Raw genomic sequence first — 17,089 nt, 5'->3', positions numbered from 1 at the left:
ATATATATATATATATATATATATTTGCAAAGTGTGTAAAATATGAACAAAATAAGAACATATATATATTTGTATATATATAGTTATATATATACAATATATATACAATATATATGTACATATATATATATAATAGTCTACTATTAATGTAAATATAGGAATATATAACAATTATATTAATTGCGTCTATACTGATGTAATATCAAAATTATCTATAGCTTAGGTTTGACGTCGTAAACGTTCGTAGCCACTTATCCCAATGGAATGTCCCATAAGCTTCGAGGATTACCTCTCTCAACACCTAATCCATACTATAACAATCTCTACTGTAATTGTTTCGTTTACTATCATATGTGTTTGATAAAAGTCACGAACATTATGCTATATCACTATATTATATATTGGACACAATAAAAATTATGTTTACGTTGAAGTTACTTAATTAAAAACTGTAGCGCCTACTGTATGGTGGTGTTATTAGGCCTTTAGTAGGCCTATGTGCTGAAATCTGAAATGTGGATGTAAAAGTAAGGTGTTTGTTGTTATGGGAAGTAACGTACATCTGTAATCTATAGAAAGTAGAATGCTGTCATTAGCCTTCGGAATTTCATTTCAGATTGGCCTATCAGAATGAAGGTATCGAAACTTTTGGCAATCATTCCAATCTCTCTCGTCCGTAACAAGAAGTTATTTTATAGATATGCCTCTTACGTTGTTAAGACTCTCGTGGTCTGAAATTAGAGAATGTCAATTTTGAATATCGTCAACTTTTGTTTCTTTTTTGTCAGAGAAACCGCTTTTATTACTTGTGATGTCATTCCCTACGCACTAGTATAACCTAACCAATTCCGAACATATCCTCATTTTCATCATAGTTTAACGAACTTTTTTTCTGGGTCATAGTTGTGTTCCCTGTATCCTTTGATACCTATATGTTATTTCTTTTATTTTCTGGCTTTGACAGTACCCAAAGTTGTTTTTTTTATTTTTCCTGCATGCAATGTCATTTTGCATCAGTAACCCAAAAAGCCAGCAGAGCATAGCATCGTTTGTTTAGTTTCAACAAAATATTTTCATCTTTGTTCTGTATTGGTCTTCTTTTTGACTCAGCACATATTAAAAAAGAAAATCCAGAACTAAGATTTAAAAAAAAAATCATATGATAATAATACAGTATGATCAAATATAATTACTGTAAAGGTCGTATTGTTTAGATGAATAATAATGATAATTAATATTATTATTAATGTTAGATAGTGTTTAAATCCACTGGAACTTACTATTAACGTTGAGTGACCAATGCAGCAGGTGAGTTGTCTTTAAATTTCAGTGGAGCTGGACGAAACGCCACCCTACATTATTAGTAAGTTTCAATTTAAACTATCTAACATTATAAAATACTTACTAGATGAATGAAAACTTTTCCCAAATTGAATAATACAATTATTATTATTATTATTATTATTATTATTATTATTATTATTATTATTATTATTATTGCTGTTATTATTATTATTATTATTATTATTATTATTATTATTATCATCATCATTATCATCATAATTATCACATTATTATTATTATTAATATTATTATTATTATTATTATTATTATTATTATAGTGGCTAGCATATTGCATTCAGGTGTGATTCGACAAGTACCGTTGCATAAGGATCACTTCCTTAATAGGAAATCTAGGCGATGCTGTACTTATATAGTGAGTCAGAGCTAACGCGTGGTTTGATACCAATCATAAATAGCCACTGACTTCATAATCACCTCATGCATATTTTATTTTTCCTATTGTCTTCCTCCTGGGTAAGCAACCATATTCGTTTCACTTTCATTTCCACACCTCTACGCAGCAAAAGCCTGATTTTTATTCATTTATTTTTAGCAACTTCCATTAGATGACTTGATAAAAATGATGATGCGGGTATCCGGTTTTTTTTTCTGAGTAAGGTCCATATCTAGATGATACAGGTAGATTTTGACTTGATCTTGTGTGGTGGTGGTGGTGTTGGTGGTGGTGGTGGTGGTGGTAATTAGCGGTATCCAGGGCCGCGACGAGGACGTTTCTACAATTTCACTGATTGGCTAAGATATGTTTATCTATAGACGTGCCCACTGCTTCTTGTACGCCTGATTCAGCTACCTTAAATGTATCTGTCAACTTATTTCTACAGATGGGATAGTGTTAATTCAGACGATATCTCATCAATTAGTTCTGCTATAATTCACAACAAAGGGTATAGCTCATTGTTTTTGTCGAAGTTGGATGATTTTTTATCATGTCTTTGTCCGGTTGTACTTGCGTTCTGTGGCACCCACAGATTATACGAATGTGCCCAATTTTTGAAAAAAAATGCATAGACCATACGGTTTTTCGAAATTGTTTCTTCCCGGTTGTTATGTGTTCTGTGGGACCCACGCATCATCTTCGCCAGCCACACCTTCTCGACGCTCGTGGTACGAGCTTTTCTTTTGTGAGAGCCTGTGCGCCCCAAACCCCAGTACGTATCTGGTAGATTATTTAAACTGTTCTACCGGTCATTAATTACCTACAGTACATTTACTTACCCATAGCTTACACACAATGGTGATAATGCTATTATGACAGTAATTTCATTACTTTGTTACCCGTCATTTGTTTGGTTGTTTATTGTGATATGTTACATTACCATGACATTAATTTAATTTACTCGATTCAATGAACACTTTATTTTGCAAGTTATCTTTCAGAAATTGAGTAGGCCCACATGGTAATATTGAAATACATGAGTGAGATTCTTTTGGAAGGTTAAAAAAAAAAGAAAGAAAGTAAAAAAAAAAAAAATTTGATCGCCCAAAACGCCTCAGAAGTTATTTTCGGGCGTCTAGAACACAAAAATTTTGCGGGGGCATGTCTCGCAACCCCTAGGGTATTATTATCTCGATCGGCCCCACTTTTGGACATCTCTGGATCCGCCCATGAGATCCCCGGTAAGAAAAGTGAAAGTTGGTAGAATTAATTTCATAAGGGGCAACATTGCGCCAATCAACATACGCAAGGGAAGTATATGCGAATTGTGATGGCAAGTTTCGTGTCACCTTGAGATATTCTAACTCAAATCGTAAATTAATAAGACGTTGTAAACAATATCCATCCCTAGCGCCCACCACACCCCCCCACCCAACCCACACTAACCCCTTTAGTACCTGATATAGTTTTTACAGTCCATTAGTATTGTTACCGTTTACTACCACATCTCCATTTTCGACTGCATTTCCTCCATCCCGAAGAACAGTATTTTCGTCACCATTTATTACTTCACCATTTTCTGTGGTGACGTCATTATTAACTTCTTCAGCACTCTGTCTACGCAATTTCCGGTTCATCTTAATACAGAGATTGTGCATATCCATCAGAGAGTTGTAGAGACTCTCTCGAAAAATCGTCGAGTCAGTCTCGGGACAGTCTTTAAAAGACGAAATTGCAAAAAGTATATAATCTTCGTGGGGATTATAGGAGGCGCCATAACCGTTAGGCACCACTGGCCCGTAGCACATGAAAGTATCCAACTTGGTTAGAACCTGAAGCAAAATAAGAGAAAGTTAAGTTTAAAAATTTGATAAAAATGTATACCATCTGTGACGGAAAAAAAGTATACTATATATATTATATAGGCCTATAGGGCAATATATAAATTATATAGATGACATGCTCAATAGTAGATTTTAAAAGCAATCAGGTTCTTGGAAATTTCTGCCACGATTGCATTACAGAACCATTTCGATTTAGTTCTAAAAACCCGGTAATATGATTTTCGTGTACACTTTTTTTTATAAGAACCAGTAAAAATTTACCCAGGCTCAGTGTTCTTATTTCTATTGGAAATTTCACGCTCAATGTTCTTATTTTGTTCTTAGTTTACAGACTTTTACAAACGTAGAAAATTAGTATTGTACAGCAGTGTGTTAGGACTTACTGTATATGGTTACACTTACTGCGAATAAGGTACGGATAAGATGTTGGTTTTTATATATTATTTTTTTTATTAAAAAGTTATTTGACATTTTACATCAGCCTCAATTTGTTCTTATATTGTTCTTAATTTTTTGACAATTTCAGCCCTCATTGTTCTTATAAAATGTGTTCTTATAAAAAGAAAAAGTTCCTTTCTTGACCCTAAACATCTAGTAAGAAACCAGAGCTTTTGGACAACATTTGGTCAGTTGTATAAAATATTATATTATTGTCGTTAGCTTTGTCCGTTTTGTTACCAATAATATATTCAACTATAAATTGCGGGAGTAATGTCATGCTTTCCTTAACAATCAACCCCATTGAAGAACACCGGTTAAAATGTTATTTACCTGACTTGTTGACAACGTAAAATAGCTGCTAATTTCGTAAGCTACATCCTGGAATATTTCGGGGACGGGTTCCCCTAACTCCCTTGAGAGCTCACGAAGTCCCAGTAGATGACAGTCGAAGCCTTGTCCCATTATTGTTCTTATACAGAAATCCGTCTGAGCCTTGATAGCTTTGCGCATCAATTTCATCTTCTCCTCCAACTGTAATTAGAGAAAAACAACAATGTGGACATGTGGTGAATAATAATAATAATAATAATAATAATAATAATAATGTTAGGTTTTCATTGTTATATATAAAAAAAAGTAACTATGGTCCTAACGAGGGAGCACTCCAGGTACGCAGCCAGGTTCTTTCAAAGTAGGATGGGGGGGGGGGGTTCTCTGGGCGTGGGGTCCAGGGTCAAAGCCCTGGTGGAGTCGGCGAAACCACCAAAGGCAGAGGATTTTTTTGTTTTATGGGTCTAAATAAAACAAATAAATAAATAAAGCAGATATGTTCGAAAGAGGTCTGCAGAAAAACATTCCGTCTGAGCCTGAGTGGGTCTGCAGTGCATTCATTGCATTGAAGGACTCGTTTGGGAAAACAAAAGAGAGTGTTTGCTAGAAAAGGGGTTCGCCCGAATCATAAAAAAAAAGAATCCCTTGCTACGGGCCTGCAATCATATCGTAATATGACTGGTTCCTGACCTAACGCAATATCAGCAATGTACAATACTGTAGTAACAACAACAATAAACAATAATAACAATAATAATAATAATAATAATAATAATAATAATAATAATAATAATAATAGTAATAATAAAAATGGGTTTTTTTACAACGGTACACATCAATTTATGATTTTCATAACTTTTGAAAAGTACATAAGATACAATTTAGAGTAAGAGTTAACAGTGTACGCATATTAGATAGCGGACAAAATTCATTATTTTATTGTGAACACTTACAGGGCGATGGAGGGGTCCACAGAAAGGTGTATGTATTTTTACGCTAAAGAAAATGATATTGATAAGTGACCCCTACTAGTTATCATAATTGCTGTCGTTTTATATATTTTTACCGTAGCTAGCCGATCACCCTTGATGGCTCTGGCGAACTCTAAAGCTTCTTGGGAAGCAGCTCTAATGTTGTCCACTCGGCCTTCATGGAATCGCCTTGTAGACGCACTCTCATACGTTGATATTAGATGACCGTACATGCTGTACAAAAATATTTCAAAATATTTACGTTTAAACCACCATGGATTACCAAATAAAGATATTAAACCACTTATACCATATATAAAGTCTCAACCCCTAATTTAGAGTTCTTAATGAAAGTCGAATTAACTGAATTATCAATAATTATATGCTTTCATTTATTACACCACATACGTCTCGATGAGGTTTATTTAACCAAACTTTTTTGCCATTATTCGATAAATATTGGTGCTCCCTCTATAACTTATAAAACATTAGATACAATGCGCCACTTTAAAAAGTATAGTATTATAAGCAATAACATTTATATATGATCTTCATATTGGCTTAATTATTTATACCTAACAATGTTTCATGACTGTCGTCTATCAAAATGAAGCTGATGATTTGGGCCAATCAATACATACAGTGCAAGACGGACAAAAATGTACTACAACAACATCCAAATATGTTTAAAACGACTTAAACAAAAAATAAGTAATGAATTGTATTAAAACCTTACATAGGTTTAGGTTAAATAAAATACTATAAAGAAACTATGTAAACAAAACACAATATATTATTAAAGTGCTCCACATTATAAATAAAATGTAATTTTAAGGATTATACGCTATTAAAATATAAATCAAAGCAATATTCATCAACTTTTCTAGGTATGCTTTAGCACGCAAGTGCACTTGCATATATATTTAGGTAGATAAGAAAGGGGAACAGATTTACCTGTAATATGTAACTTGCAATGCAAGTTGCACGAATGCATCTGGGCTCATATTTTGTGACTTGGGGAATCCTTTACCAAACTCGGTAAACCGTAGCAACTTTAGGTCTACATTGTGTACCAATCTGATATAAAAAAAAAAACATTCTTATATTATGTTAAATTATTCTGTTGCTAGCATCTATAACTGGAAGTTGTTATTATTATTATTATTATTATTATTATTATTATTATTATCAATAATAAAATAAAGTAGTAGTGCAGTGGTGGTGGTGGTGGTGGTAGTGGTGGTGGTGGTGGTGGTGGTGGTGGTGGTGGTGGTGGTGGTGGTGGTGGTGGTGGTGGTGGTGGTGGTGGTGGTAGTAGTAGTAGCAGTAGTAGTGGTAGTAGAGGTAGTGGTAATGGTAGAGGTAGCGGTAGCGGTAGCAGTAGTAGCAGTAGCAGCGGCAGCGGCAGCAGTAGCAGCAGTAACAGCAGCAGCAGAAGCAGCAATAGCAGTGGTAATCGTAGAAGTATCAGTAGCAGCAGCAGTATTTCTAAATACCAAATTGGAATGTTACCTGTCGGTTTTGATTCTAGCGTTGTCTATATCAATGAGGGTATCTGAAGATAGTTTCCAACGTAGTTTTCTTGGATATGGTAACTCACATATTGACTGCGCTCGAATTAGCCTTCGTCGATGGGTGTCAGAATCTCTAAGGGATACAACAAATATAGCTCTTTCTACACTATCACATTTCTTTGTCAAAAAACTGTTGTATGCCCATATATAGTCATGGTGTGCCTATATATGGTCATGATGTGATGTCATCATGACCATATTTAGGCATAATGATTTGATAGTCTGGACAGGGCTTAAATGAAATTAGGGAGATTTCGCAACCTTACGAAAACGATAACGAATACGAATACGTCATTATCATTATCGTCATTCGTGCCTAAAACATTCTTGACAATACGCTGTATGAGCTGAATGTGATCCTTGATTCATGCAAAAGGCATGAATCGTCTACCTTGTGACAGATACGCTACTGTAGGCTAAGGGTTGTCTAAACATTTGATGACGTAACCGTAGTCGTTATCGTTTTTGTAATCTTGCGAAAACTCCCTACTATTTAAGGACACACAGTTTACAAATTTTTGAATTATTTATTTCAACGCTGTTTTGTACGTACTAATCCTACACTTGATTATCAAATTGTTTTCATTTAAAATTCGTAGGTCGATCAGAATCTTTAATTATATTTTTGATATCCCTATATGGTGTTAACTTACATGTATCGTAGTAAATGTTCAACCAACTGCACAACAGCAACGCCCTCAGACGGTGAGTGTTCATAATTCAATCCACAGGAACCATCTTCACCCACAATAAACTGTCACAAATAAAACGCTTTATTATTTCATAATACCAGACAATTATCAGTGTTTTCACGTTAAATACATGTTGATGTAATAGGAAAATTAGATCTAACTTCATTCTTGTCATTAAGAAAACTCCTTGGTCTGCCTTGGCACTTAGTACCCAGTCCCATGTTTGTTTTGAATAATGTGCCATCTTTATATGAACATTATAGAAAAACATGCTATAAGTTATGTGTAGATTGGAAAAGAGCACAAACAAGTTAGTTAAAACTGTTTATCAGTACTGTCTTAGAGAATCAGTACTCAAAATGGATGACACTTCTCATGGTTTAGTGTATATTTTTTATTTTGTTTTATGATGCTTTATTCTGTTTTCTGCATTTGTAATGTTCTTTTTGTATTTTGAATTTTATATGGCTTTTAACTGCAGAAATAAAGATTTGAAAAAATGAATGCTTCATGAGATCAATTGAAAAGATATTTACATTCGTTGATAGAAGGATTGTTTTAAAATTGACTCCGCCTCTAATAAAACAGTTAATTTTCAATAATGTAAATTTTCTTCCAATTGTGCTCACAGACCTAAATATATATAGGCCTAACTCACAGCGTCATTGTGCTGAATTTCGTATGGGCATGGTCCGTGACTACTTCAGCCGCCGTAGGCGCTTCTGGTAGCTACATGTTCACATCATTTCACAACGACAGGGGCTGAAATGAACCATAGAATCGGGGTAACCCCCTACTCCTCCGAAAGATGCAAGGGTTCTTAAAGTGCACCCAAGTCAGATGTGTACACTGGATCTCCATTCTAAGTCCTTATCCGAGAAGACTTGGTTCTATCAACAGAACCCTGGGCGAGTAGAGGCTCGAACCAGCGCCGATGTCTTACCGCTCGGTCACTCGAATCGCCACACCCTAATCCCTAACTCAGGTTAGGGTCCTCAGTTGACACTTCTCATCAAAGGGCCCTTCAATTAATCTTCCACATGGGCCTAGCTATGCCGCTGTCGATTTATTGTTTCAATTTTTGCTATTTTGCAGCATTATAGTTGGAAAATTTAAAAACAAAATCAGTTCTATTACTAATTTTTGTCATTAGGGGCCATTTTTACCACCTGTCCGTTGGGGTCATTTTTCAGGTCCATTTATTCATGAACCTGCTTTTTCAGGGGCCGTTTTCTCCGAGGCTATTTTGCCTACATTCGTCATAGAAAGTGATACAGTACTTTAAAGTAAGTATGATTAGTTTACAATGGGGCTGTATTGGGTATACAATGAATGACAGAATAGGTACCGAAAAAGTTTCACGTACTACAGAGTAGAAAGCAAAACTACGTAGATAGATGGAAAACAATACTGATAATGATGATTATGATAATGATTTTGATGATTATGAAAGTGATAATGATGAACTTCATACGAATGAAACTGACAGGAACAACGTACCTGCATAGTCTTGTCAAACCAACGATTCCCGCTATTGAGCTCACTCCCTCCTCCATGAAGCATTTGTTTAGCAAGTGGAACATCTTCTTTGTCCATTGGTTTATTAATGTCGGTGGGCGGATGATCCATGTTTTCATCAAGACATAATACAAATATACAACGTTCAATCATATCCAGTGAATCCCTATTTGTTGAGTCTAAAATATTAATAAAAATATTATTATTATGGAGTTGAAAGGGTATCAAATGCATATTATCGATAATGGTGTCGCATCCATGTACATTGAACTGTTTCTCAAGAGCAATTTGGAAATTTCGTTGTCATCATCATCAATATCATCATCATCACCACCACTACAATAGTCCATATCATTAACAATTTTACATTAACAGATGATGGAAGACGAGGTCGGACGGAAATCGATTTTATGCACCGGTATAGTTCTATGAATAATTTTTCTAGAGTTATGTGCATTTTAACTATTTATAATCATCATCATCATCATCATCATCATCATCATCATCATCATCATCATCATCATCATCATCGTCATCATCATCATTATCCTTATCATTATTTTTTCATCATCATCATCGTTGTCATCGTAGCCAGTACAATAACTTAAATATAAACACCTGGGCCTTATATTATCTATTAAAAGGGTACCAAACTTGCCTTCCATTAGTCTCATTCTAGCGTGGGCCCACTCTGTTCTACCGTCTCCTGTTACTAAACCGATAGGCGGCGTCGTCGAAGAGGATGTAGCGATGTGTACAATTCGTTTCAACTGGCTCGATAAATCCTGTTCGCTGAGCCGCTTAAAGTTTATGATGACGTCGAGAACGAAAAACTTTAAAATACAAAAAAAGATCGTAAAATGATTCGTTAAGCTGCTACCGGTATACAAACTTACATGCTTATATAGAAATGTAGAGTTAAGTAAGAAATAATATTTTTATTGCACATATTTTGCGTAGAGTACGGAACTAAACAGTGAAAAAAAAATAATTACAAGATTTAACTCACGTAAAAAATGTATTATTCAGTCTAAATTTTGTCATTTGTAAAATTTATTTTACATTGAAATACATTTGCAAGTTTTCCGCTCATAAATAAATAAACAGAAATAATAGCTAGATAACAATATCAGGCAATAAACCAGTAGCTAGACTCGTTGATCGGGGGGGGGGGGCACACACATTGTCCGGGGTGACAACTACTAAAAGGGCCACGCCCACCACTGTCCGCGTCGGTTGGATCTGAACTTGAAAATAGCACTCTTAGACATTGACAAAATTGTGTTTCCAAAGTGTCTAAATTTGAAAGTGTTTCTGACGTTCATCAAATACATCAAATAGAAGTGAATGACAAATACCAGAAAAATCTACACCCACGATAAATATCAATGATGAAAAAAATTATATGCAATGAAATTACATTTATCAGACTTAAAATATTTATTTTAAATTGTCTTAATTTGACATTTTTCCCTGGCAGCCAGTTATGCCTTTACGTAAGTTATAGGCTGCCCTCTTATACAAAACATAATAAATACTCCTTGTGTAAAAGCATCCTTAATTAGATATCACTAAGAAAAATACGGACATGGGCAAAAGAATGTTCTAAATATTGTAAAAAGTTTTTCAATTCAATCCAATTAAGTCGTAGGCGTACAGCATAACAGGAAAACACAAATCTCTTATTTTCTAATTCAGTCCATTTCTGTAATGTCAAGTAATAAACCACTTGAAATGCGTTACTATTACGGGCCATTCATTGATGCATGACCAACTTAGCTGACCACAAATAAAACTGTTATAGCGCCCTCATTAGAATATAACTTTTCATTAATACCTGGTTTCTGCAAACTACTATAATGTGTTCCGGTTCTGGCATTACACTAACAGATGGCGCCACGAGTTCATCTTTAACGATGCCTGGAACTCGATAGGAGGAGAACAAACGGTAATACTGCTCCATACATAAGGGCTGACCAGGTTTATTATGCCGCGCCCTGTCCACTGGTAAAGCCCGACTATTCAAAAGTACAAATAATTAATTGATAAAAAAAAAATAGATAGTGATCACAATAATAATGAGTACGATATCATTGATTTTAATATTGATTGGCATTATAATAAAAGTAGGCCTAGATATGAAGATAGAAAGACTTAAATTACCGGCTATTGCTTTTTGCCGCTCAACATCATTTTCGAAATTATATATGCATAAATGCCTACCGTAAAACCTCGAATAGAACCATGGGCATCTTTTCAAGATAGCATGGACTTCCTTTCGGGATAGTACAATACATTTACTGTACATGAATTTCAAAGAGGGCTTTTATTCGAGGTTTTACGGTATTTTTTGTAGCACGCATACTTTTCCTAGTATTAAGCTTAACCATATCCTGTAAGAGCATTACGGTAACTTAGTGGAGACGATCGAATACTATAGAATGGAGCATTTTAGGAATTACAATTAGTCTTTTTGTACTAGGTATCAATGATAACAATGTTATAGATGTTATTTGAAATTTAATCACAAACATCGATAGAAATAATGTTAAAAATTGTAATATGATAGTTATACATCTATAAATAACAATGTTTGAAATTGCAATTTTATACTTACGCATCAATAATAACCTTGTAATCAAGAATTCCAGAGATTAATCTCGCAGCAAACTTTAATTGTTGATTTCGATCTTCAAACTGCTGCTTAGGGAACACCATTCCAGGGTTAGAGTTTACCACTAGCGGAAGTCTCGCTCGTAGGTACATGTCATCGAGCCACCAATTATAAGCCTAAAATATCACGGAAATTACGTTGATTATCATATACGTAAGTGATCGAATAGGATGAGTTGTATCTGACCATCTAACGGTCAAACCATGGTCAAACTAATGTCACATATCGTTGACTTGTAAAGGGAACATAGGCCTAGCAATCTAAACATAATTTTTAAACAAAGTATCAGATGATGCAACTCTTAAGTCCTTTCCAGACTATCAAGTTTTGTTTGAAAAAACTGTGTTATGGCTAAATATAGTCATGATGACATCACATAATTACCATATATAGGCTTATCATGACTATATATGGGCATACAATAGTTTTTTGTCAAATAAAATTAATTTGATAGTATGGACAGAGCTTTAGTCTTGCCACTTTTATTATTGCTAATAATGTATGATATCAATTCTGGCCCTTAGGACAGTCAAATTCGAATCACCATCAAACCATAACGAGAAATACATCAACTTTTTGATGCAAGGAAGTCCATAGAATCAATACGTCATCTTACCCAGTTTGATTTGCATTTGGCATATTCACACAATTTGGTCTGCAGCTTTTGTCCACTACCACCCATCTCTCCAAATTTGGTCACGATTTCTTCTGTTGTTTTGTATTGCTCCTCTGTCAGAAGAGGTTTTGTGGATCGAAGATAGAGTTCGAGTGATTCGATGAGGGGCGGAACAGGTAAAGGTGGCAACTGTTTCTGTGTGAACACATAAAGAAAAATATTAGAACTAAAATAGACATTCGAAGGTACTGTTGCCGCAATGAACGTTTTTAAAAGAAAATGAAGGTTGTGTCGTTATTATTAGGTCCAGTGGCGGATTCAATTGTGAGGGGGAACCCGCCCTCCTAAATTTTACAAAATTAAAAAAAAATTAGGAAAACGGAAAATTATATTCAAATTTAATTGTGACAGTGCCATTTCCGGCCATCTATAGGTTCCGTAATTATAAATTTCTTTTTCTTTTCTTCTCCATCTGTAAAAAATCCCTCCTTGGGACGCCTCTATTTCGAATTTCTGCTCCACCACTGAGGTCTTAATATTAAAGCACCTTAGCTCAGTCGGCTAAACTGGTGGTAGCCAATGTGTGTGGACCGCTTGGTACCCGGTTCAATTCCCATCGCTGCAACCCTTGTGTTTCAGCTGGAGAGCTGAAATACAAGTTACGATAGCGCACCGTCTTTCGGATGAGACGTTTAAGGTGTTGGTCCCGTGTGCATTTATGGCCCATGTGCACGTTAAAGAACGCGGTACATTTTTCAGAAAAGAGTAGGGGATGTCGCCCGGTGTACTACCCAATCACCACCAGAAGGACCCCACTGGAAATAAGCCTTCTTCAGACTTTCGTTGGTTATTTTTTGTGTTTACACCAAATAAATCCATTCATCCATCCAACCTATTGTTAGGCCTGCATCTTTGTTTGTCGACGGTGTCTGCCGAACATTAATTCTGAATAGGCTTACTTCTAAATATTTATATCATTATGATCGTACATGTTTTACCTTCACGGAAAATGGATACGAAACCAGTTCTTCATGGAGGCACGATGAGGAAGAGACATTTATATAAGCAGATATCACCAGCTTGTTTTTATGTTTGTTTTGGTTGCGGTCGGAAGACCGATATTTTTGGTCTTTGCATAATAATTAGATTCATCGGTGAAGCCGGCTGGTCCGAGCGAAAAAATTTATTCCACTATGGATTAAGAAACGTTTCCAATACAATACAATAATGTATAATATTTCTATCGTAGTATTTTAATGTTCTTGTATTCTTAACTGAATGTTAATGCATCATTTGGATGCATGTATTATGTGTATGCTATTTTGTTTACAATAAGTATTTATGTTAGATAAGACTTTAGGGTCAGCACAGTACATTATATGACTATCTGTGGGGGGCGGCTGCCCCTACCTCTGTTTTACTACTGTACGTTGTACAATTCGTCGTTATTAAAATGACATATTATCATCATATACATGAGTGTTTGACAACGACTCTTTTATTTTGCGTAGCGTAGGCTTGCGTGTCTGTCGTGTGATGCAAAGGCTCTTTTGCAATTATGACCGCACTAGAGAATGACTACGGTACAAAGTTTAATCGTTCCCACCACCACCACCCTTTTACACCTCCAAGTGTCGGTAGAAGTCTGGCCTTTCTGGCACCCAATCTTCACATATTGTCATATATAATGTGTAATTGTTACTATTTGATTTTACGAAATATATACTGTATTCATTATTAAGTTTGATGCTTATGTATTTTTATTCCAGTGCAACTCCAAGTATAGCCTAAGAGGCTTTTTAGATAACCCTTTTTTAGTTGTAACTGGTCGAAATAGAATTGCATAATTTGTTGTAGGGTTAGCATTTTAGTTGATTTTATTTTAGTTGAGTGCTGACCCATTCGTTGTACTGTATTTCTAAACTTTACTTTTCGTCATTGATTAAATGACAATACCATGCAATACAGTGTAAGCGTTTTCCTTTTTGCGGTGTGTCTGTTTGCATAAATATTATTTTACATTTATTATATAGAATCAGATTCTTATGAGAAACAATTTCAGCGTATTTACGATGAACATATGTTATGCTGTAAGTTTTTTTTTTTTTTTTTAGTTCATTTTACACAGCCCGAAGCGATTAGTAGGATTAATATATCTACAAAATGAAGGAGGCTACATTGATGCTGTAATTGGCCTGTCATTGTTTGATTTAGTCTGTACAAATGTTGTCGATTATGATATTAAATCAAATGCGAGTGTACTACATCAAGATAAAGAGTATGCTATTCACAAGTTAAGACAAGCGTTGTTAAATGTTAAATGAGGAGACTAGAGCAAAATAGTAACGTTTGACGATTATGATTAGACTTCCAATCGGATGGTCGTGGATTCGAGACCGGACCGTTGTACTGGTCACATTGCTAGTGAGTATCTCTACTCAGGGGATAATGGGAAGAGGGTACACTCCCTCTGGCTGTGACAGTCACCCCCCGCACAAATTTAATATGTCATCTTACTGTGAATCAACACTTGGCAGACCCGTTTAGATTGGAGATGTTTGCTCCCCCCCCCACACCCCGACTTAAAAAGGATTCGTGTTTTCAAGTAGGATGAAGGAATTATAATATTTAGAAGCAACGCATAAATGAAAAAAAAAAATCCGAAGTGTTCGCACAAAACAAACCCCAAAGTATAAAACAGGGTTCCTCGAAACGCACCCTCACCCCTAAGTTAAAGTTTTCAATTGCTTGGTTAGGGTATTGTGTATAAACTATTAGTAGTATATACCCTATCACTCCATCCCCTTCGTTGGGCCTGGCGCCACCTCTGTCGTGAACAATTTTGATCGAGAACATCTATTAGATCAGACTGTTTTAAGAAAACTCTGACTTGCCAAATAACGTCACAGATAGTTTTTGAGATTCCAATTACGAGCAACGTCGGAAAGTAGTTTGACAGGATTCCATAAAAACACAATTTATCGAAGGATAGTTTAAGAGCATAAATTATGAAAAAAAATTATCGACGAAGGCCAATCAAAGAAGATCGTTAGAAGAGTGTCTGAGTGTCATAGAAATAATATTTTTTTATCCAAAAAATAGTCATATAGTAAATTTCATTTTTTATTATTAAAACAATTATGAATGAGAATTGAGAAATATTTTCTAAAATTAGATTAAATGTACAGTAAACAATTTTAATAATCAATTCTCATCAACAAGAGAATTGAATTAGTAAACTGATGATAGAACCAAGTAAAGTACAGACCTTTTAAAGAATTTTATATAGATAAAAGAGAGGAATTATATTTCAAAATATGCAGATTTATAAAAAGAAATACATATCAATAGCTGGGTCAGATTTCGTTTATTAGCAACAAAGAATCGAAACAGTAACAATACCCGAATTCTCAGAAATTTGAGCTACCAATGGTGATAGAAGGCAATCATTTCATAGGCAAGTATAAAATATTGTATATTAATACGACAAGAGGTGTTTGTCTGACCTATAATCTTGGATACTGGGTCATAGCCCATGTCAAGCCGTTATTTTACGCGTCATTTGATCGCAATCACGATACTTCTAATGACCTTCGACACATTATCAATTTTGGATATCTATAACAATTTGCTTTTTTGTACAGTATAGTTATACACTTCCTAAGTAATTGAATGCATTGACATCAACGGCCGAGTACAGTATAATGTGTCTTAATCTAAATGGAAGCGTTGATAAATTGTAAGTTTTATTAGTTGCATATGCATGGAGTTTTAATCGGAAGCTTGCATACATAGTGCTACAGAATGACGTGTTAGTTAACCATAAATAAACGCTTTTAGCTCAACGGGTAGAAATAGCCCCCTCATGGTTATGGGCTCTAATAGCTAGCGCTTGAAGGTTAGATCGATTTTAGTTTCCATCAGTGACGCAGGTGGAGAGTGATAACAATTGGAAACTTAAAGGAACTATACACAGACATCCAATTGGAAACACGACACGGCATGGGATGAATATGAATGCAAATAAACGTTTAATAAAACAATGTATAGATGATTGAAATGTATTATTATCTAATACAGAAAATTCCAACTGAATTGTGGTGATATCGATATTGTAAAACGTCAAATACTGGTGAACGCACGGCGATGACCTTCCACGTTAATTATCAATAACATGCTGAATATAAAAATAATAATTTATATATATATATTTATATATGTATATATAAATAAACGAATTGTGAGATAAAATGTCCCAGGCGGGATTCGAACCTGCGACATCTCGTTGTCAAAGCGAGCGTTATAACTATTAGACCACAGAGGCTTCATGGTTGCACAGATTCAATTAACGTCAGATACACTCTACTACACAATAGAAACAAATAAAAGCATATAACATAAATCAAGTTAGCCGTTAAAACTGTTAATTATATATAAATCATCAAAGAAAGGTAAATACAGTGTTAGAATAAAGGACATAAATACATCGTGTAGCATAACTCTCAACGAATGTTGTCCTATAGATAAATAAATAAAGAAATTGTGTAATAAAATGGCTCTAACGGAATTGGAACCTGCGACCTATCACTCAAGGCGAGCGTCATATATCCAATAGACCACAGAGGCTTCATGTTGAACAGATTCAAATAACGTAGATACACTCTCTTACACAATAGGTACGGCTGGAA

At 34.9% G+C, this 17,089-nt stretch overlaps 1 protein-coding gene across 1 annotated transcript in view; it reads right to left on the bottom strand.

Annotated features, from left to right (window-relative positions):
- Nucleotides 1-2,533: 2,533 nt before the first annotated feature.
- LOC117109905 (choline O-acetyltransferase-like) overlaps nt 2,534-17,089 on the bottom strand; it is a 67,925-nt gene continuing 53,369 nt past the window's right edge. The window contains exons 4-14 of the mRNA XM_033252372.1: nt 12,402-12,596; nt 11,729-11,901; nt 10,949-11,129; nt 9,770-9,944; nt 9,094-9,290; nt 7,555-7,655; nt 6,840-6,974; nt 6,282-6,404; nt 5,423-5,561; nt 4,357-4,557; nt 2,534-3,573 (exon numbers count right to left, since the gene is read on the bottom strand). Of these exons, the coding sequence (XP_033108263.1) occupies nt 3,211-3,573; nt 4,357-4,557; nt 5,423-5,561; nt 6,282-6,404; nt 6,840-6,974; nt 7,555-7,655; nt 9,094-9,290; nt 9,770-9,944; nt 10,949-11,129; nt 11,729-11,901; nt 12,402-12,596 (1,983 nt within the window). The 3' untranslated portion in view covers nt 2,534-3,210. The remainder of the gene's footprint in view (nt 3,574-4,356; nt 4,558-5,422; nt 5,562-6,281; nt 6,405-6,839; nt 6,975-7,554; nt 7,656-9,093; nt 9,291-9,769; nt 9,945-10,948; nt 11,130-11,728; nt 11,902-12,401; nt 12,597-17,089) is intronic.

This window comes from Anneissia japonica, unplaced genomic scaffold (assembly GCF_011630105.1).
Source record: "Anneissia japonica isolate Jap-2015-1 unplaced genomic scaffold, ASM1163010v1 scaffold585_len4108843_cov191, whole genome shotgun sequence".
Lineage (NCBI taxonomy): Eukaryota > Metazoa > Echinodermata > Crinoidea > Comatulida > Comatulidae > Anneissia > Anneissia japonica.
This window is presented reverse-complemented; position numbering and strand designations above follow the sequence as displayed.